This window comes from Gekko japonicus, unplaced genomic scaffold (assembly GCF_001447785.1).
Source record: "Gekko japonicus isolate JY-2015 unplaced genomic scaffold, Gekko_japonicus_V1.1 scaffold1573, whole genome shotgun sequence".
Classification (NCBI taxonomy): domain Eukaryota; kingdom Metazoa; phylum Chordata; class Lepidosauria; order Squamata; family Gekkonidae; genus Gekko; species Gekko japonicus.
Genome location: NW_015160887.1, coordinates 1,343 through 23,463, shown reverse-complemented (window position 1 = coordinate 23,463; position 22,121 = coordinate 1,343). Strand labels below are relative to the sequence as shown.

General features: G+C 45.4%; 1 protein-coding gene across 1 annotated transcript in view; it reads right to left on the bottom strand.

Moving 5' to 3' along the window:
* Positions 1-21,224, bottom strand: part of LOC107120677 (collagen alpha-1(II) chain) — a 119,769-nt gene extending 98,545 nt beyond the window's left edge. Inside the window, exons 1-10 of the mRNA XM_015423445.1 lie at positions 21,170-21,224; positions 20,795-21,004; positions 17,958-17,974; positions 16,413-16,445; positions 16,255-16,287; positions 16,097-16,150; positions 14,477-14,578; positions 11,285-11,362; positions 6,122-6,166; positions 5,961-6,014 (exon numbers count right to left, since the gene is read on the bottom strand). Coding sequence (XP_015278931.1) covers positions 5,961-6,014; positions 6,122-6,166; positions 11,285-11,362; positions 14,477-14,578; positions 16,097-16,150; positions 16,255-16,287; positions 16,413-16,445; positions 17,958-17,974; positions 20,795-21,004; positions 21,170-21,224 — 681 coding nt within the window. The remainder of the gene's footprint in view (positions 1-5,960; positions 6,015-6,121; positions 6,167-11,284; positions 11,363-14,476; positions 14,579-16,096; positions 16,151-16,254; positions 16,288-16,412; positions 16,446-17,957; positions 17,975-20,794; positions 21,005-21,169) is intronic.
* Positions 21,225-22,121: the final 897 nt, after the last annotated feature.

The following is a 22,121-nucleotide window of genomic DNA, read 5'->3' as shown; positions in this document are numbered from 1 at the left end:
GAGTGAAACTCTATGGGCAGCTGGAAGATGATTGGGTCAACTGGGCACAGGACTCCAGGGGGCTCTTTTTGGATGGTCCCCCTCCCCTGACTGGGTAACAGGATCTGCTGAACTGACAAAAATGATGAAAAGATATGTTTCTTTAACAGGAGGGTTGGGCACTCTTACTGCTCATCGGTATTGTGGAATTTGTTGAACTGCAGTATTCCCTGTATGCTTTTTTCCCCTCTACAACTCTGGGGAGGGCAGGATTTTCTCTTTCCTGCTTGCTTTTAAAGGAACAACTGAATTAAAATCATTTCATCTTTCAGTTTACGGGCCACTAACCTGTTGTGTTTTTTTTTAAGGAGGGCTGAAACGCGTGTTTATACTGAATGAGATTAAAGTCCCCATTGAGACATTTCTCCCCAACGTTTTGTGTGATGAATCTCTCTTCTCAGCACTCTCTGAGAATGCTGTGAGATTTAATCAGCAGTTTTCTGCATGCATCAATTTCAGGCTAGGAGTGCGGAGATCCTTGAGCCCTGAGTTTTAACAGCAGCCAGGACCTCGCACGAAGGTGCTAATGAGTTAATGGGCCAGAGCACTATTTAGTAGGGCCTCTGGCCATGAGCAATTTGTGCTGGCAACCTCGTTCGTAGAACCAGAAGCTCTGCACCTTGATTCCTGTTTGACTCTGTGGCTTTTTGGACTCGGCTTGTGTTTGGACTGCTCGGGCTCCTGACTTCCAGCTTTGAACCTGACCACGCCCTCGGCTTTGCTCCCTGTACTCTGACCTCTGGTAACGTTTGACTACGGCTTTGTCTGGTGTTTTGGGACTTGTTTAATGCTCTGCTGACTGCTCTCCCGGCTGACCTTTGGACTTGTATTGTGACTCCCCCTGTCTGCCTGCCTCCCTGGCTCTACCGTGACAGGAGCCAAAAAGAACCTGGTCCTCTATATTCTACCTCTCTAAGGTATCCCAGATAGATTTATATCTAGCTTGTATTTTAGAATGTTAGAGATAGGGCCATGGCATAGATCTAGAGGAAATTTGTTCCTAAGACTGTAGATTTGCTAAATTTGTGTTACAGACTCATTCCACTGAGAGCTTCATGTACTCTGCATTAAAGCTATTGCTAAGTGCGGTCTAAGACTAGATTTAAATGTAATCTTTAAAACTTTAAACAACAATTGGGGGGGGGGTGTTTTTGTAATTTTTCAACTCCAAGCTGGCTCCTTGACATGATAAAATCCATTAGAAACCCACACAATAAATGCCCCTACTTTCAAAACAACAAAATATATGCATAAATTCAAGTGTATACCATTCAAAAGCTTTCTATTCTATATTAGTAACTTTCACAAGGGGCAAATTTCCATCTAAAACAATTCTTCAGTTTCACTACCATCTTGCTGAACTGGAAACACTTAGTGGAGTAAGAGTCGAAGTGAACAAGATATTCAACATAGGGCTGCTGCTGAAAATGGCAGGCTTGTGGCAAGTTCTATCCTGTAATATTTAAACAGACTTCCTGGTGTACTTTTCCCCTCAAACACACATCAGCAGTGTCAGCGATGTGGAACAACAGTGGAAAACCACGGTGTAGCAATATCACACTATAAGAAAGTCTACTTCAATTCCGTAAGAATGAATAGAAAGAATACACCATGGGGCTGCCACTTTTAGCAACAGTCCTATGTTCAGCATCATGTGGACTTCCTCAAAGACCTGGCTATTCTGAAAGTATTTTCATATGCTAAATAAAAGTACATTAAAAGAGAACACAGGTTTCCTCAGTACACTGATAATCTCCCAGAAAACTCCATGCCAGAAACCTCGAAAGCAGATCTGCTACACACCAACATTCCACACAAAGCTGGGTTATAAACCATTAAGAATGCTATCCATGATGATGCAACAACACTGCTATGGCTACATGACACTTTTTTAACATTCCATTGGTCTGTACGCATATAGCTAAGTTGTTAAAAGCTATACGAATGCACTACATGTTGCTGCAGCCACTGCACTAACATTTCTGAAGCCAACTCATATGTCAATCTATTCATAGCTGACTTAGAACAACACTTTCTCATCTCCCAAACCCAAGTACTTCTCCTACATCTGAAGCAACCCGACACATAAACACATGAAGCTGCTTTCTACTGAATGAGGAAATCTGGATGAAAACCTCACAGAGAGGTACTACAAGGCCCCTCAATCTACGCGTTCTATTATAATTATACATGAAGCTGCCTTACATTGAATCAGACCCTTGCTCCATCAAGGTTAGTATTGTCTACTCAGACTGGCAGCAGCTCTCCAGGATCTCAGGCTGAGGTTTTTCACATCACCCACTACCTGATCCTTTAAACTGCAGGTGCCAGGGACTGAACCTGGGATCTTCTGCATGCCAAGCAGATGTTCTGCTACTGAGCCACAGCCCCCTCAACATCTTCATCAGATGGATCCATGAGAAGACCACCCACTGAGCAATTCTACCAGGCCCAACAACTTTCCAACATAGGATAAACCCGGATATAGACCAGCCTATACAGGAAATTAACTTGGGGTGCCTCACAATGCACTTCTGTGATGGATAAATAAACCCACTGATCACAACTTAGGTACTACTTGAACACACCATGTGACTCATCATCTACAGCCAAGCTATGCAATACATCCACACCCGCTCCAGTGCCTCTCTCATGAACATTTCACTTGCTGGATTTATTTAGGAATTCTTAATATGAAGAAGGCAAAAACAGTTAAAAACAACAAAACATGCTGTCCGTCACCGACTAAAGGCTGGTCCACCAAGGAAATGTGATAGACCTTTCACTTGCTACTTTAGCAATCCACAAGCGAAACCTCTGCAACAGAGCAATACCAACAGGAGAGTTTTAGTTCAGGAGCAGGATTCAGACCAGGATGTTAAAACTGCCTTGGAGCATGCTGAACCAAGTGGCCCCCATGGCGATGGCAGTGCTAAAAGGTCCACTCAGCTTAGCTTGCTCCTATGAGTGACCCTTATGGTCCAACTCTCACAGCCATACATTTCTACTGGGAATAAGGAGACAGCAAAGGATGAGATGGTTAGACAGAGTTATCGATGGAACAGACATGAAGTTGGGTGAACTCCGGAGGATGGTGGAAGACAGGAGAGCCTGGCGTGATGTGGTCCATGGGGTTGCAAAAAGTTGACTCGACTGTGCGACTGAACAACAAATGTGTGGCCCTCCAAGGTGGCAGCCCACCAGAATTTTTCCTGATGAGTTAAGGCGCCAATCTACCCACACTCCAGCTGATTACTCACTGGAAAACCCTATAATGCAAACGTAGGGCAGGGCATTAACACTTGAGTATCAACATATAGATGTGTGTGTGTGTGTGTGTTCATGTGATGGGGTGGTTAAAACTTTCCCCCCACTGATTTTTCATGAAATCCCACCAAATCCACCAGATTCATTCCCATTTTTCCTCAGCTGCCTCAAACGCCAAAAATAAGCTCAGGTTGGGGGAGAGCCTTCAGGTTGCTGAGAAGAGTCTGTGGGTGGGGGAAGGATGCAGCACCCCCCACCAGCGGATTCTTCTCCTTAAACACTAACCACCCCTGCATGCAGTGAATGCAGCAGAGAGCTCCTGAATCTGTTGCCGATCTATCAATTTCCATTCATTAGTCACAGATCTAACACTTTCCAGATGATCCTTTTATAATCTTCTGAACTGTCCCTACTTGCCCTCAGGATAAAACCAAGCAAGACACTGGGAGATCCACTTTCTGGACTCCTCACTGCATTTTAAATGAAAGTTGTAGCTGCGGGGGCGGGGACATTTTGGAGTAGAGCCACAGGGCAGGTGGTTTAAATCTTCCCCCATCATTTTGCCACTCAAAATTTGTACTGCTGTTATTTTCTCTACAAGGGAAAAACATAGCCTCTTTTTGCCTACTTCTACTCCTTTCCAGGGTCACTAATAAGAGTTTAGGGGAGGGAGAGAGAAAAATTTGGTTTTACCAATGGAAACCATGCAGGGACGATGACTTAACTGACCTCATCCCCCGCACTGTGGCCTGCTCCTGAGGCAGCCATTTATGTTTCAAAATGTTGGGAAGATCTCTTCCAAGTCCAGTTTGACCCTTAGTCCTTTATTTTTGTAACCCCCCAAATGAAAATACTTTCTGTATGTGATAACTGTAACATCTAGATCAGGCCTTAATTACAAAACTCAAAACATCTCTGTTGTTTGTCAAAGGGATACACAGGTTACCACATTTTGAGAGGCCCTCAGAAGGGGATATAGTTACTTCTAAGTCATTAAGTTCTATTCAGCCTGAAAGAGAAGGAAATCTTTAGGGTACTTCAGGACACCTCTAATAGGAGAGGTAATAATTAGGAGGTATATATAGGTGACTGTGGAGAGGATACAAGGGGACACAGTCCCAACATGATCCTTACTAGAGGGTTTTTAAACTAAAAATTATTTTTAGTACCCCAAAGAGAAAGAAATAAAAATATATCAAAACATAACAACAATGGTTGCAGATCTACAGATAAGCATCTCTAAAAGGTTTACAGATGTCTAGAAATATGTCCATGAGCAATGATCCTTACTATAGTTGCCAGCCAGCTGCTGGAGCTTGGAAGGAGACTGGGGATGGGGACACAGGGAGATGCTGTGATGTCATTTCCAGGATGAACCAGGAAGTGATGTCACACTGACAGCATCATGTCACTTCCAGGTTCACCCCCAAAATGACATCATGCCATCAACACATCGGTGGTTTTCAGCTCATTTTTTTTTCTCCCCTCACTCTACCAGCAGCCCTAATCCTTACTGGATCTTCCAGTATTAAATTGTAATCTTTCCGGGCACAATTTATGTCTGTTTCTAGGCACAATTCAAAGTGCTGGTCCTTTCCTACAAGGCCTTAAATGGCTTGGAGCCGGAGTATTTGAAGGACCACCTCCTCCCATACTGTCCAGCCCACCAGCTAAGTTCCTCCTCACAAGGCCTGCTCTGTGTGCCCATCCTGCACAGGTGAGGTGGGTGGCAACCAGAGACGGGGCTTTTTCTGCAGTGCCACCTTGCCTGTGGAATGCCCTTCCCCTTCAGGCCTGCCTGCTGCCTACACTGCTCTCTTTTAGGTGCAGGCTGAAACATCTTGCTTACCAAGACTTTTAAATACGGGGTTGATTAATTTTGTTAATGTTGTTCTATAGTCCATTTTCAGCCTGAGAAACATTAAGACTATTTTAAGCTGTTCCATGTTTACCTGTTTTTCTTAATGCTGGGTCTTAATAATCCCAAAAAAAATCAGAAATTGATATGGTTTATTCTTCTGTAGGCACATTCCCTGGACAAGCGGCATAGAAATGTTCCAAATAAATAAATAAAGGCTGACATTAACCATACAGCCATAAGGATTTGCAGCCAAGGGCTCGATCTGTGTGTGGGGATGGGGTGAAGGTAGGTAGGAGGAGGAGGAGGAAGGGGAAGCTGGAGCAAACAGACAGGAAGTGGAAATAATCCTGTTATTATACCACATGGATTACAGTGGTTTCTACTTTTTCAATTGCCACGGCAGGAAACACACCTTTTCTGGGTTTGAATATGTGCACTAGGTCATAAATTAGAGATCAACTAGTATATTTGTAAAACTAAAGGCAAGGAGTAAACCAGCTGGCAGTTCAAGTGACCAAGTGTAGTTTTCATGCAGTCTATCAGAAAATTAACCCCAGGTACAATTAAGTCTCAGGCAGGGTAACTTCCAATCAGCCCAACCACAGACAAGTATCCTGTCGCTTCCCCTTTGTCAGTTATCCACTGACTTTGAAGTTTGCAGAAGGCAAGAGTCCAGTGGGAAATCGACAGGCACACTTGGCAGCAGAAAGGAGAAGTACATGAATTTGTCAATTGTGTCACAGCATACATGCCCACTCTTTCGCAAAGGCAGCCTCCCTTCCCACATACTCACACTAGCGCCAGGTTCACCAGGTTCACCAGGGCTGCCTTGAAATCCTTGAGGGCCCTGAAAGAAGATCACAAAAGGAATCCTCAGTGTTTACCTCAGTAAAGGGCGATCCTTCCCTTTGTTTCAAACATCAGAGACCATCCAACCAGGCAGTGAGTACTTACAGGAGATCCTGTGGGTCCCGGAGGGCCTCGTGGTCCCATAGGTCCCTATATTTGGAAATAAAAACAATCTTTACAAAAAATCCGAATCCAATCTAACTTTCGGTCCCAACTGCAAAGGTGTAAAGAACCAGAGAAGACCTAATTCTGTGGCAGTTACTCTGAAACAGCTCCTTCTATTCTTTCTTTCTTTTCCCTCCTTCTATGCACCATCCAGGACTATTTTTATTTATAGAAGTCACTCTGAGGCGAAAAAAACACACACATGTGCTCACTTTCTCTTGGAAGCGATCCATGTTTACTAAGCCCGAATTTCATTTACAGCTTGCCAAGAATGGCTAGAGAGTAGAAATTTCCTGCTGGAAGTCTTGTGGGATCTTGAAGAACAGTAGCGACTGTTTTGTTTTGTTTTTGCATACTTCAGCCCTCGGTCCAAAAGTAACAGAGACCCGGCCCCCTTAAAACAAATCTCTCTGTTACTTCCCTCTCTATAATCATCTTTTTCTACTATTTTGGCACATGGCTCAGGATGCTCTGGCAAGCAGTACAAAGTCCCCGGGCCATTTCTAATTCCCATTTTTCATGTTAATCAGCCCGCTTGAACTGCTGGGGCAATCTCGGAATGGAAAGCTAATAAATGCTAAATGTAAAGAAACATTTATAAAATGTGGCTGGCTGAAGCTTGGGCACTAGGAAAGTCATGCTTTTAAGCACGGGTCATTTCCTGCGGGAGCGCACAGGAATGGAGCTCCGGCAGTAAGGAGCCCAGGGGGCGGGCATGTGCAACAAACCCCGCCCCCTGCTCCCAGCGGCCCTCAATCGGGTCACGAGGAGCAAGAAGCAGCCAGGTAAGTTGCACCCCCCCCTTCAGGTATAAGCTCTCCCTCCTTTGTCAGAGCAGATCTGTACGTGTCCCCCCCAATAGCTAGCAATCCAAAACAGTCCCGTGGAGCCTGAACTGTGGGTGTTGCCTTTTGACACACTTCTGGTGATGTCAGGGGGTGTGGCATATGCAAATAAGTTATGCTAATAAGTTATGCTAATAAGTTATGCTAATGAGCTCCTGCACCTCTTTTTCTACAAAATGACCCCTGCTGATAAGGGATTGAGACGCTCTGGTTAATAAGAAGAAGAGCAGCTCAGGCTCATTCCAGTGCCAATTTTTAAGAGGCCCAGGCGAGGAAGCTAATGCCATCAGCTCTTGAGGGAACTAACAAGGGCCTGAGAGACACCAGCTGAGGTATGTTTTCTTCCACCTTCCCTGGAGCTTCTGAAAGAGAAATATCCAGGCCTGGGAGTTCATAACTGCCTTTGTTAGGTGCTGGGTTTCTGGTGCTCCTACTGTGAGTACCAAGAGAACACGCTATACACAATCACCTCAGTATGCACAACTGCCATTTTGTCTAAAAAGGGCAACACTTGCTTTTTGTAGCTTCAGTATGCATGAACCTGAAAACTAGATTTTCATAAACTGCCCATTGCACACTGCCATTTCCAGACAAAGCGATGATCGCACATAATGAGATGATCGCTAACACTTGCTTTTTGTAGCTTCAGTATGCATGAACCTGAAAACTAGATTTTCATGGGTATGACCTCACATCAACTGAAGATGCAAAATACGCACACTGCCATTTCCAGACAAAACGATGATCGCACATAATGAGATGATCGCTCTAGTGCATTCCCCTAGTATGTGGGATAGAGGCACTGGAAACATAATGTGTGACAAGGGCTACCATCAGCTCCAGAGAAGACTACCAGCGGCCCCAAACATTTTCTAATTTATTATTTTCTTTTTTCTTTGATGTCTTGATAGAAAGGTGCTATATATAAACAGATATCTAACCCGCAGGACTGCAGAAGGGAAGAAGAGTAGGCTTTTATACCCTGCTTTTCTCTACCTTGAGTCTCAAAGCGGCTTACAATCGCATTCTCTTCCCCTTCCCACAACAGGCACCTTGTGAGGCAGGTGGAGCTGAGAGAGTTCTGAGAGAACTGTGACTGGCCCAAGGTCACCCAGCAGGCTTCATGTGGAGGACGAGTGGGGAATCAAACCTGGGTCTCCAGATTAGAGTCCATCGCTCTTAACCACTACACCACACTGGCTGTGCCGGCTGGCTATCAGTTACACCAACTTGGGTGTTTTCTCTCGTGAGGCTTTAAGTGGTTCCTATTATATTTGGTTTGTAACATGAATAAATCCAGCATGGGCTCGAATGCTTGTTTACATTAAAGAAAACCTCTCTTCTGTTTAAAAATGATGTTAGTCTTTAAGGTGCTATCAGACTCATAGCACCTTTAAGACCAATAAAGTTTTATTCAAGGTATAAGCTTTCGTGTGCCACTGGACTCAAATATTTATTTCTTGAGTTGGTGTTCCGTTCCACAAACAGCTCATTCTGACTCACAAAAGCTTACGCTGAAATAAATTTTGTTACTCATTTAAGTCCTGTGCAATTTTGCTACAACAGACTAACACAGATATGCCTCTGGAATTATCGTGTTCTGTTTTAGCATTGTGTCTGAAAAACAGTATTGAAATTCATTTGGATTGTTTATTTATTTACTTTATTTATACCCCACTGTTCTCCTCGGTGGGAACCCAAAGCTGTTTACATCATTCTCCTCTCCTCCATTTCATCCTCACAACAACCCTATGAGGTAGGTTAGGATGACTGTGTGTGACTGGCCCGAAGTCACCCACCAAGCTTCCATGGCAGAGCAGGGATTCGAACCTGAGTTTCCCAAGTCCTAGTCCAACACTTTAACCACTACACACCATGTGGTGTGCTTCTAGTTCAGCTCTGGGGAGGGCCACTTCATGTATGATATTCTCCTTCACAATGATCAACCAAATGCATGTAATTATGCACACAGAGACACGTGTGACTCTTCACACAACAACACAGACAGGTGTACACCTCTGTTTCCTGCACAGGTATGATTGTGATATGAAAATAACATACGTATACCCTAGAAGCGCATGAAGTGTCCCAAGAAAACACACATATTATCTTTTCATGGGCAGTTACAAAACCTATTGTGGCCTAAATTAGCCTCTGAGAAGAGCCACATGGTGTATCAGCCGCTGGACATGTCAGACTGCAGAAAGGGGGATCAACGCTTTGAATGCTCTCCCTTCACAAAATACCCCCTACATCTTCCAGTGAGACAATTCTAGGTTATATCTTCCCCATCATGTTTCTTTTGAAAGTGTAGACAGTATTTTATGTGGGGGAGTATACTGGTACAGTCCTAAACACAAACATCAAAAGAGGTTCTATCTAAGCTCTTTATAATGGACATGAGCCATGGACAGTGTTCCCTCTAAGCTGAGTTAGTGTGAGCTAGCTCACAGTTTTTTAGCCTCCGGCTCACACCTTTTTGTCTCAGCTCAGGAAGGAGGGCTCCAGAGGAAACTAATTGATACTGTAGCCAAATCACCTGCTCACAGCTTTAATGCCAGTAAGCTCACAAAGTAGAATTTTTGCTCACAGGACTCCATAGCTTAGAGGGAACATTGGCCATGGACTTTAAATATTGGGGGTAGAGAACAAAGCACTCTTGTCCTTCGACATTTAAGGCTATATGGATTAGGTCAAAATGTCATCAACTCTGTAAATATATATTTAGGAATAAGTGCCACCAAATCAAATGGGACTTATTTCTAAGTAAGTGTGCTACAAATTGTGGCCAAGTGTCCATTTTGGCCCCGTTCTCAAGATGGTAAAACCATCGCAACTTTCTTTGATGGCTGCAGAGACCATAAGGCAGGGGTGTTGAACTCATTTGTCGTGAGGGCCAGTTCTCACATAAATGAGACCTTGTTGGGCCGTGCCACAGCATAACGAGCCCAACAAAACACGCACAGTGTAGTAAGGCACACAAAAGGTCATACCTTGAATAAAACTCTTTTGGTCTTAAAGGTGCTTTGTATTTCTCTCGTATGATTGAGGCAACCAAGCAAAGCAAGCTCTCCCTCCTTCCCCCCTCCCTTAAGGGAGGAGCCTCAACCAATGGAGAAGAAGAAAGGCTTGCTTTTGTTTCCTGTGCGATTGAGGCAGCCTGGCCAGAAAGCAAGCTCTGGCTCCTTCCCTCTCTCCCCCTGGGAGAGGGAGGAGCCTCAGCCAGTGCAGGGAACAGAAGCTTGCCTATTTCTCTCTCCTGAGCAATTGAGAGAATCTGAGAAATCAAGCTATGACGCAGCAGCAGAACTGGAAGAAGAAGCAGGAGAAAGGCAAGCATGACAGAAGTCCTCCGGGGGCCTGATCCGGCCCATGGGCCGCATGTTTGACACCCCGGCCATAAGGTTTGCTCAATTCTCAGTATCTCTGCAAAATGTACCATTTTGCCAAACATGTTTCAGTGCCAGAGGCACTAGACATTTTCAAAACATACTGCCACCACTAGGAATGCCATTCCCCAGTTGGGGGGTGGGCATCCCCTGATTTTCAGGCCACTTCCCTGCTGCTGGCCAGCTACCCGGCAGGGGAAAATCCTACCCCCAAACAAGATGTAATGACATCACATGGAAATGATGCCATCATGTCGCTGACGCTCTGGTTTTTTTGGGCAAAACTCTATAGTAAGCATAGAGTTCCCCCAAAATACCAGAGCGGTGTGACATCGCTGATGTGAAGCTGTCACTTCCGCATGATGTCATTAAGTCGCACACTCCCACTTCCAGAAAGCCTCTCCCCTCCCCTGGGTCGATCCAACCTGGCAACCCTAACCACCACAGACTTACACTGGTTTAATATTCTCTTCCTCTTCCCAGGAACTGCCAATCCCAGAATGGCAGGTTGGCATTTGCCAAGATCAACCAAGCACCCACTATCCTAAGAAGGCTCCTATTTGCACTATGCATGGAGCAACCAAAGTTAGAGACATTACGGAAGAACTGTACTCCCCACCTCTTCCAGGAATCTACAGAGTATGCCTCCTTGCCCGTCACAATCCTGGAGCTAGTGCGGTCCCTAGGGAACATTGGGGACTGTAGTTCCATGAAAGAGACTACAGATCTGTAACAGAGACTTCTCAGCCCCCTTAAGACTACAGTTCCTAGGATTCTTTTCAAGAAGCCATCTGTGATAACGTAGAATTGATACACATTTGTAGAACAGATATGCCCTCAAAGGACTTAGAAACTCTCTGATTGCTTACCATAGGTCCTTGCATGACTCCCATCTGAGCACCACCAGCTTTCTCGTCAAATCCTCCTGCCATCTGAGCAGCAAAGTTCTACAAAGATGAAGCGCACACACAAAAACGCCCAGTCATATCTCAGCAAAGCCATTTCAACGGGATGAGGAATGTGAGGTGATAAGATGGAGAACACTCGTTCAATAGGGAACATGAGAAGGCTTTTCAAAAGCTCAGAGTTTGCCTTAGTATCTGATGGGCAACCCTAAACACATCACAAATTAGGGCAAGTCAATTATCTTTTCACATTTTCCCTTTCCTCGGGTTCATGCCTTAAGGAAAATAATTTATTGGGGTGATATTGGTGGGAATTATTATGATCTGGAGGGGGGGGGATTAAAGATTTCTAAGTAGGCATTTGTAGTGACCACCTGGCTCAAAGGCTTTGTTTCAACGTTTGCCACAGACAATGAGGGGGAAGGTCTACAATGAGAGAAATCAATCAAAGAAAGAAAAGAGAACACAGGCCTTCCAGCCACTTCTTGGGGAAACAAAGAGTTATTCATAGCACCTGGAGACGGGGTGTCTGTAACTCTCAGGTACATCAGTGAACCTAAAGGACACTGGGAATAACTGAGGAAGTGTGGTTTCAAAATGGATGCCGCCGAGTTTGCCCTGGCTCCCCAAAAAGAGCGCTTTCACACAATTAAAGGCAAACAGGAAGATTTAATTCTGCCCAGAAACGACTGGACACACTTATGTGCATTACCTGCACAGGGATCCATGATATCAACCATGGATTAGTTATTCCTTAACATATTTTACCTGCCCTTTGTAGTCACAAAAAGGCTGATTACACAACAGCCAAGGGCAGATACTTTCCACTTTTTTCAAGGCATAGTTCCATGAGGAGTAGCAATCCTAATGTGTATTAGGGATCCTAAGTATAGAATGAGTGGTTGGTGGTTACTGGTTACTTCAAACCAACCTGTATTAAAGAGAGATGATCTTAATATATCCTTTTGTAGAATAATATATCCAAACCATCATCTGTAACTAACAGTAGAGAACAGAGAGTTACATAATTATTCTTTAATATGCTTGATATTGTTACCGTGCTGCTAATAGTTTTAGTCCTCGGTGAGTTACAAAGGGTCTAAGGGAAGAAATTCGGTTATATCAGCAACTCTAAAATATGTTGCTAAGGATTTTCTTTCTTTGGACTCGCAAATCATTTGATTGTTTCAAAGTCTACCTTGGAGAGCTGCTGCCAACCAGAGTAGACAATGTTGGGCCTGATAGACCAATGGTCTGATTCAGGATAAGGTGACCTGATGTGCTCAGCCCTTGTAATATTGTCCTCATGACCCATAACTAGCCCTCAGTATTCCAATGCATGAGGCTTCCATGATTCATTTAGAGCCTCCGCTGTACATTACTGCTTCAAATGTTGCTATGGAAAATCCACATTCGGCTAAGGCAGCCATTATGCTGTTAGTACAAGCAAAGTCCATCAGGACTAAATTACCTAGGGTTAGACTATCTAGGCTGGGCTTAAATTGAAACTGATTTGCATTACAACTTTCCTTTACTGTTTCGTAGCCTTAGGGACAAATTACACAATACCATTTTTAAGGAGTCAGGTCGGGTTCCGCAATCAGGTTCCCTGAACCCAACTCACTTTCCCCACAGCCCCAAAGCAGCTGTGGGGGTCGCCATTTTTAAACCCAAGTCCCCCGGCAGGGATCGTCATTTGCTCCTTAACAGAGGGGTCTTTAAAAGTTCTGTCCTGAGGGAATCTTTCCACTTCAACATGTCTGCCAAGGAGGAGCCTCTATATTATAAAGGAATTCCGGGATAACAAGGCATCAAGTTCTTATGGGGCACCGGACAGCCCTTCTTGCTCCGCATGGGCCAAAATGTGTCCAAGAACACACTTAACACAGTGTAAGATTGGTAGTGATCAGTAAGCTGAGAATGTATATTGGCCATTACCGAATTTTTCATCATATATCCGTATCACATTTCTGAGGAACATCATAAGAACATAAGAAGAGCCCTGCTAGACAAGACCAGTGCAGGCCCGTAGCTAGGGCGGGGCGATAGGGGCAACGTCCCCTACTGAATTAGCTCTGCCCCTACTCCCCAGATCTGCCCCTGCCAGCTCGTGTTGGCCGCAGCTGGGAGAACTACCCTGGCGCCTCACATTACCCGGGGTCGCTGGGCTGGTGCAGGTGCAGTGAGGCGCCAGCGCGGGCCATTCCACTTAGCCACCTCTCCCCCTCCCCTCCTGCTTGGCCACAGCAGGAAGCAGGGAGACATGGCAAGGCCGCACAGCAACCGCCAGCCGAGGTAAGGAGCTGTGGCTGAGCAGGAGGGGAGGGAGAGGGGCAGCCTTCCCCTGTGCTAATTCAAATAGCTCCAAAGCTAATTAAATTAACCACCGCACTAAACACGCAAATGACATCACCACGTTGGGGGCAGGTGCACCCCCTCCCCCGCCGAGAATTTCCTGGCTACAGGGCTGGGCCAGTGGTCCATCTCGTTCAGCCTCCTCTCACACAGAAGCCAACCAGTTCCTCTGGAGGGCCAACAACAGGGCATGGAGGTCAAGGCCTTCCCCTGATTTTGCCTCCTGGCTCTGGGATTCAGAGATTTAGTGCTTCTGAATGTGGAGGATTTTGCCTCCTGGATCTGGGATACAGAGATTTAGTGCTTCTGAATGTGGAGGTTCCCCTCAGTCACCCTGGCTAGTAGCCACTCATAGATCTATCCTCCATAAATCTATCTCATTCCCTTTTAAAGCTGTTCATTCCTGTGGCCATCTGTGGCCACCACTACATCCTCTAGCAAGCGAATTCCACGTCTGAATCAGTCTCAGCGTAAAGAAGTATTTCAAACTTTGCTCAAGGTTTCCCCGAACAAAGTTTTGAAAAGCACTTCTCTAACACAGCAAAGGTTTACAAATTGTAAAGGAATTCTGAAGGCTTAAAAATCATTCCAACCCCATTTGCATTCTGAGTATCGGACGTTTTTTCGGCCGCATGGTCTACGTGCTGCAAACCGAACTAAACTGAAGGCTTTTGCTGTGTTAGAAAAGCAGGAATTGCTAAGAGGTTGAACGGTGAAAGGGCTCTTTTTTTCTCTCTTGGTGACCGCATGTTCTGGCATTTAGAAACTGAGGGGGCGGAAGATCAGGCAGAGGATACTCACTCCACCAAGGCCAGGGGGACCCGGAGGGCCTGGGGGTCCGGGAGGGCCAGGGTTGCCAGGTGTACCAGGTTCGCCATCTCTACCACGTGGGCCAGGAGCACCCTGCAAAAAACAAGGAAAGGAAATGTTCCTGAGTGCATCCTCTGTCCCCACATTCCACTGGAAAACCGGTGTGTGTGTGTGTGTAAAGTCATGCCACAAAGATCCACATATTTGATCACTGTGCATATTTTAGTCTAATGTAAATTCTCCCTTACTAATTTGACCCAAGTATTAACCAACCACCCTGACCTGGATAGCCCAGGCTAGCCCGATCTCATCAGATCTCAGATGCTAAGCAGGGTCAGCCCAGGTCCATATTCGGATGGGTGGCCACTAGCCACCAAGGAATACCAGGGTTGTGACGCAGAGGCAGGCAATGGCAAACCACCTCTGAACATCTCGTGCCTTGGAAAATCCCATGGGGTCGCCATAAGGCAGCTATGACTTGATGGCAAAAAATAAAATGAAATTAACAGAAATTAACAGAAATGAAATTAACAAACCGGTCTTAAGAACCGTGATGTAAACACACAGAAAAGCTTGGGGAAGTTATCAACAGCTACACGGGTACAACACCATATTATGCCATGCAGATCTAACAACCAGTAGTCTATGTCCTTGTATGCACATTCACGTATACCAGAAGGAATGGCTGGAATTGGGGAGCATGTACTGTAGCAGCAAACATGTTCCCTTGTCCCAGAAATGGGATGCACAAAAGGTCATCCAAATGAAGGGAACAGCTTCATGGGCTACAAGCATGTCAATCAAGACCCACTTCCTCTATGGGCATGTCCTAAAAAGGGGGGAAACACCATGACAGAACCTAGGATAGACTACTGGCCTGGGCTGACGGCATGGCCTCTCTCATGCCCTGTAGAACACCCACAACAATGGATTTGTAAATATCCCCTCAGCTGGTCACTTGTAGTGAACAAACATCACCTCCAGGTGATCAGGCAGAAAAGCACTTTGTAAACTGAGAACTTAACTGATTCTCCTCACCCCGTCCCCATCCCTTCAAGACCGCATTGTCCTACATATAACTTTCATGGGTAAGTGTGCTCAAGTAGACCAGTAAGAAAACTGTTTGGAGCCATGGCACTTCTCTGGACTTGTTCATCGGACTGCGCCATAATATGTCATAACCGTTAATGAGCATAAATCTTGCAAACCATCCTTGTCAATATACACAATACTGCCACCGAAAAGTGCAATCCTATGCAGAGTTATTCCAGTCTAAGCCCACTTATTTCATTAGGTAATTCTGAATCACAACAGTCCTACTTGGCTTTTGCTTTTTCATCCTTGCTGTCGATTAATAATAGCCAAAGTTCCAAAAGCCATGTATATATATAACCTACCATCTACCTTCCACAATGATTTGATTGACCCTTCTGAAATCCCTGTGACAAATATTTTATCATGAACTCTCTGTATGTGTGTACATCAACTAGAGAGACACCTACTCAAAGCAGGTGAGTCTGATATTTTCAAACGGATCAAAGCTAAGACAGGTGAATGCTGTCCCTATGTTTTCTAAAGCCTCTCTTTGGGCATGTGAGCAGCCGATCTTACCTTTTCCCCTTTGTCTCCGCGTTCTCCCCTTGGTCCTTGTTCACCTGAAGGTCCCTGAAACAGACAAGGACAGAGACAAGTTTAATTAAAGGACTGTGAAGGTTTTTTCATATTCCCCTACCCAATGTATTTAAGCAGTGTAGCAGATAATTCCCTACCTGTGGTCCAGGGGGACCTCTCGGTCCTACAACCTGGTCAAGAGAGAGGAGAGAAGAAAACAAAACATAAACACACATATCAAGTTTAGTTTGAAGGACACTTTGCACCGCAGGCTTCAAGGGGTGGGGGAAAGGCTTATGGAAAACGTCACACTTACATCTTTTATATCGCCGGGTTCCCCTTTTTGTCCCTGCAAAATGCAAAGAATGCCCTCGGTTGTTTAAACCAGCAGATCTGTATATACACACAATTAATGCAGTGTCTTCTAGGTCTCCCCCCAGCACAATGACAACCTCTATTTGAGGTCTCTGCTTAAACACTGCACGATTGCAGGCACACCCTCTGGGGCCAGTATATTTATACGGAGCAGAGAGCTTTTGGTCCCGATGTTGCAAGACAGGTATGCAGAAGCGGAACTCCAACCATGAATAGTCTCATTGAAATCAATGGAAGCATTCATCGGTCTTCCGCTAAGCCACCGTTTCGGCCTTTTTTTGCTGGGTTGGGTTATGAGGATCCAGTTCGCATTTGCATGATGGCCAGACAGCCTGATCCCGCTGTGATTCCGGAGAGCCGTTTATTGCAGTCGCTCCATTGGCTTCTGCAGATTTATTCCTGCTCTTCACAAGGAATCAGGCCCAAGGTAAACCTTGGGAACGATAAGCCAAATTCGTGTGTTCGTGTACAGTGGGGTCGATAAGGCTGCCGACCTGACCAGCAACAAAAGCACCTAGCTTGCTTGTGGCCCTTTACACCTTGAACTGCAGACATCAGCTGATAACAGCTTTCCATAACACAGAAGAAGAACATGCCAATGAGTCACAACCGATTCATGGCAAGTCCATCTATGGAGGGGTTCCAGGCAAGAGACAAGCAGAGGTGGTTTACCCACAACACAAAGGTAACCGTTATTCCACTATTATATCCGCAGAAAGTTGTTAAAGGCAGACGAGCTTTGGATCCTACATAATGCTAAGCATTATTCCTCTTTTCACATCTGCAGAACATTGTTAAAAGCAGAGGTGTCAGATTGTATGACTCTCTTCCATCAAATCGTTCTCTAACAGAGAAAGACTTCCTTTCAACCAATTCTCTTCTCCATCAAAGAAAGTCAGGGCTTTTGGGGGGGTTGGTACTCGCCAGTACTGAGTACTGGCACCTTTCTGAGAGGTTCTCCCAAGTCCTGGTGGGTAAACTGGTGGAAATCAATCCAACTTTATATATAAACATAGGAACTGGTGTGTGTGTGTGTGTGTGTGTGCATGCAAGCATGTGCTGGAAGTCATGGTTGACTTCTGGGGACCTCTAGTGGGGCCTGGACATTTCAGAGAGGTGGCTTGCTATTCCCTGCCTCTGCATCCCGGCCCTGATATTCCTTGGAGGTCTCCCTTCCAAGTACATGCCAGGGTCGGCCCTGCTTAGCTTCCGAGATCTGACGAGATGGGGCTTGCCTGGGCTATCCAGGTCAGGGCTAGCATAGGGACCGTTTTTAACAAAAGAAGCCCTGGGAAAAGTCATTCCTCGTTGCAGGAAGCCTTTCTCCCTTGAAAGGTAACTTAGCAGAAGGGAGTCATTGGATCCAGCTTAGTGGAAGTAAGTCATTGAATCCAACCCCCCGGAGCCAGTAAAAAACTTAGCATCGGGGGTGTAGTTGTAAGATAAAAACCGTGGCTTGAAATAAGGATGTATTTGGTTGCCTCACCTTGGGGCCAGGTTGCCCTGTTAAGAACAAGGGGGGAAAAGAAAACATCAGAACCACATTGCAGTAAATCACATAAGCATTTCCATATATACCAATCCTTTCATCTGCTCACACAAGACGCAACCACAAGATGTGGGAACACGAAGACAAGGATGGGAGTGAATGGTGTGGGGTTGGGGAAGCTTTACTTCTACAAACCTGACTGCTACGATTTACTTCTACAACGCTGACCATTACGGTTTCCTTGCTGTCCTAGAGATGCCACCGCCCCAAGGAAACGATCTGTATAGGATTTGTGCACGTGACATGCAAGGCCCCATGCAAAATGGCACCCGGGGGGGGAGCAGAAAGGAACCACCGGAGTCCCCAGAGTCCTAGTGGCACATGCAGGGCCAGGCTGCAAACTTGTGTGGTTTTAATTCCACGTTGCCTGGCGGGAATTAACAGCTGAGTTTTTAATCAGCCAAAGAACTGTGCACACAATTTTGTTTGCCATCCTGTACAAAGGTGCGTAGACCAAAGGCTGAGATCCTATACATGCGTATTTAGGAGCAAGTCCTAGAGAACTCTTATGAAACTTACTTCTCAATAACCCTGCACAGGATAACAATAGTGCAAGTCCCAATTGACTTTAGCAGGATGTGAGTTGCAATTTTAAGCTGACTTACTTAGTACCCCCATTGGGAAGAACTGGACTTATCACTGAGCAAGCATGGTTAGGGTCAGTCTGTTGAGCGTTAAGCAGAATACACAACAGCTTAAAACAAAGGCATAAAGAGAGAGACACAACACAGAGGATACAAGCCACATTCGGCCTAACTGCGGAATAACAATTGCAGAGAAAAGGAATGGTTAACTTTTGTTGAGTCTCAACCCTTTGCCCACACTGGCAGCCTTTAGAGTGTTCAGTATTTATTTTTTTTACATTAAAGGAGCCTCCAAGGCAACTGGATTGGGCAAAAGGGTTAAAAAAGGCCACTTCTAATTTTAATCTGTCACCTGGGCTAAAACTAAGAAAGTAATTTTTAAAGCAATTATTTAAAAAAAAAGTCTGAAAAGAGGTTTAAATTATTCCCTTATACCTTCAGCCTGAGCATCACAAATGTCTTTTGCAAAGCATGCCCACTGGGCAAACCTTCGGAGAGGTATGGATTATGAATAATCTCCAATATCTCAGATATGAAAAACTGGCCCCCATATGCTGTCTCATCACCAGGTTAAATCTTGGCCTGTTGGCTCACAGAACCCATTTTTTAATAATAATAATAATAATAATAAGAGTAGGGTTTTATACCCTGCTTTTCTCTACCCTAAGAAGTCTCAAAGTGGCTTACAATCTCTTCCTCTCCTCACAATAGGCACCTTGTGAGGTAGGTGGGGCTGAGAGAGTTCTGACAGAACTGTGACTGGCCCAAGGTCACCCAACAGGCTTCAGGTGGAGGAGTGGGGCATCAAACCAGGTTCTTCAGATTAGAGTCTGCCAAAGAGAGTCTTTAGGCAGAAGTATCACAGAGCTGCAAAAAACAAAGGGAGCTAAACAGCCCTTCTGCAACATCCTTCCTATGCAGGAAGTTCCAAAGGGGTTGTCCTTTAATTAACCCCTCCCCCCTGGCAGTGGGTTCAAAGCCTATACCTTGTTCAAGGTTTGCTCTATACACCTTGACCAGCACGATCAGCAGAAACAGCTGAAGACGGTACACTGGACAGAATCCAGGGGGAAAAATTAGCTGTGCTTCAGTGCCAACATTATAGGGGTTTAAAGGATGAATTGTTTGCTTAAATCCCATTGGTTTCAGTGGGATTTAGGTGCCTTGTTAGTGAAGACAGGAGGAACTCCAAATGCTTAAAATAACCATATTCACTACTACTATTGTTATTATTAACTTCTATTATTGGCGTCACTTTCTCTGGATTGCAACCTCTGGCAGCAATCCTGGACACTTTGTAGGTTTGCACAAATCCCACTGATTTCAATAGGTGCTTTATCTTCCCCTAATGGGTTTAGGCTGAGACAGCTGGTGCTTAAAAGATCCCATAAAGGAAGAGGGTTTTGCCATGTGACAATAATTTAATTAGATCTCTTCTGTCTCAGAGCTGTCCCTATGTAGACCACCCTGTAATTTCTGCCCCTGAAATGATAGTTAAACATTGTGCAGGGAGGGGGGGGGGAAATCACAGTAACATATACTTAGCACAGTGAAGCACTCTTCTCATTTCCTCAGTGCTTTAAAAAGCAGGTAAAGTACAGCAGTGCTCAGTGGGATACAGAAAAACCTGATTCAGTATTGCCTTATGGGGGCCTGGAGACTGGAGACCAGAAGGTCTAAACTTATAAATAGTTCCTAATTCACCTGATCACCTGGTGTGAGTAGAAACATCCTCCAGGCAACCAGCCAGCCAGGACAGCTTGCATAAACTGCTAAAGAATATGTTTCCCCCCACCACACCTCTTTCAGGTCATCGGCATGCCACAGACAACTAATACTGTGTGATCAGCCAGGCTAGTAAGCACTTCAGTGACCTAGACATTTTGAGGGACACATTAGTAACCAACTCACTTAGACTTTCATGTCAAGACGCAGAAAAGTGAATCTTTTCTCAGTGATGGCTGCAGCTCAAAGGGACCCCATTATTTCAGATTTCTCTGCACCCACTGAGCAAAGAGGCACCCACTTCACCCCCAAAGCTGGATTAATCAGAAGTAGCTTTTCCCAGCAGTAGCCTTCCCATGGATGCCGCATGATGCGGGCTTTGCATCCATGTCTCTACCCAGCATTCCTTTTTCGCTCTTATCTCTCAGGTAATTTATTTATACGAAACGGAAATAAATAAATTACGACCACTGGTGGCGGGCTGGTCAGTTGGGCAGATGGGACAACATTCTCCGAAGGGTATCTCTGGGTTGGGACAGTCTCTCAGTTCTTCGCAGAGTATGTCGTCGCAGAGGATAGTCCCCGTGTCACAAACACAGATCTGGCAGGGCTCAGGTTTCCACACATCTTTATCACTATACCTCTGCCCATCCTGTACACAGCTGCCTGCCTCGTCTGTGCCAGAAGGGGAAGGAAGAAGGGGGTGGGGGTGGGGGGGAGAAGAGAGGCAAAAAAAACCAAAAGAAGGGTGAGGAGAAAAAGAAACAGGGTCGTAACATCAGCATTGGTTATCGCAATTCCTCTACAACGAGATCAAACGTGACTTCCTCCATTCCGTACCAGATTTCCTCTCCATCTCCCTAAAAGTATAAGGGGGCGTTTTGGGGGAAGCCATCACCCCCAAGGAGACTCAAAAGGCCTTTGGCAAACTGCATTCCCTCCCCCACCTTTCATTTTCTTCTCTCTGCCACCATCTTGAAATTCTGTGCAAGTTCAAATTGGATTGCCAGATGATGGGAAACAAGTTGTCAGCCTGTGTTTTTATGTTGGGCTGGGTCAATTTGAACGAATATCTTTTGCTTTTATTGTTTTGTGCGGTGGCTCAAGTGGTTAAGACGCTGAACTGCAGGCTGTGGAAGGTCAGTAGTTCAGCCGCATGATGGAGTGAGCTCCCATCTCTAGTTCCAGCTCCTGCCAACCTAGCAGTTCGAAAGCAAGAAATTGCAAGTAGATAAATAGGTACCACTTCGGTGGGAAGGTAACAGCGTTCCGTGCACCTTGGTGTTTAGTCATGCCGGCCACATGACCACGGAAACGTCTTCGGACAGCGCTGGCTCTTCGGCTTTGAAACGGAGATGAGCACCGCAACCCTAGAGTCGGATTCGACTGGCTTTCGAGCAAGGGAACCTTTATTTTAATTTAAGCTGTCTCAAGCAGGTTCCCAGAGAGGTGGCAATATCAACATTTTCTAAATAAATAAACAAACTGTAGAGATCTGAAAGGCTGCTTTCAATGTCTTTCCCACCAGGCCCTCTACGGATGAGGGCAGGTAACTATAAAACACGCGAGCCTCACAACCAGCCTTGTGAGGTAAGGTTAAAGCAACCACAGAGTTTGGTGTGGCTGGTCCCAGTTCAAATCCCTGTTCATCAAAGAAGTTCACTGAATGGCAGCCTTGTGTACCAATCTATCTGGAGCACAGGAGGCCATTTTTCAGTGAGGGCCTCTGGGAAATGTAGGCCCAAGCTGCAGGTTTTCAGATCTGCGTGCTGGTCTTCCTTTCAGCTGATCT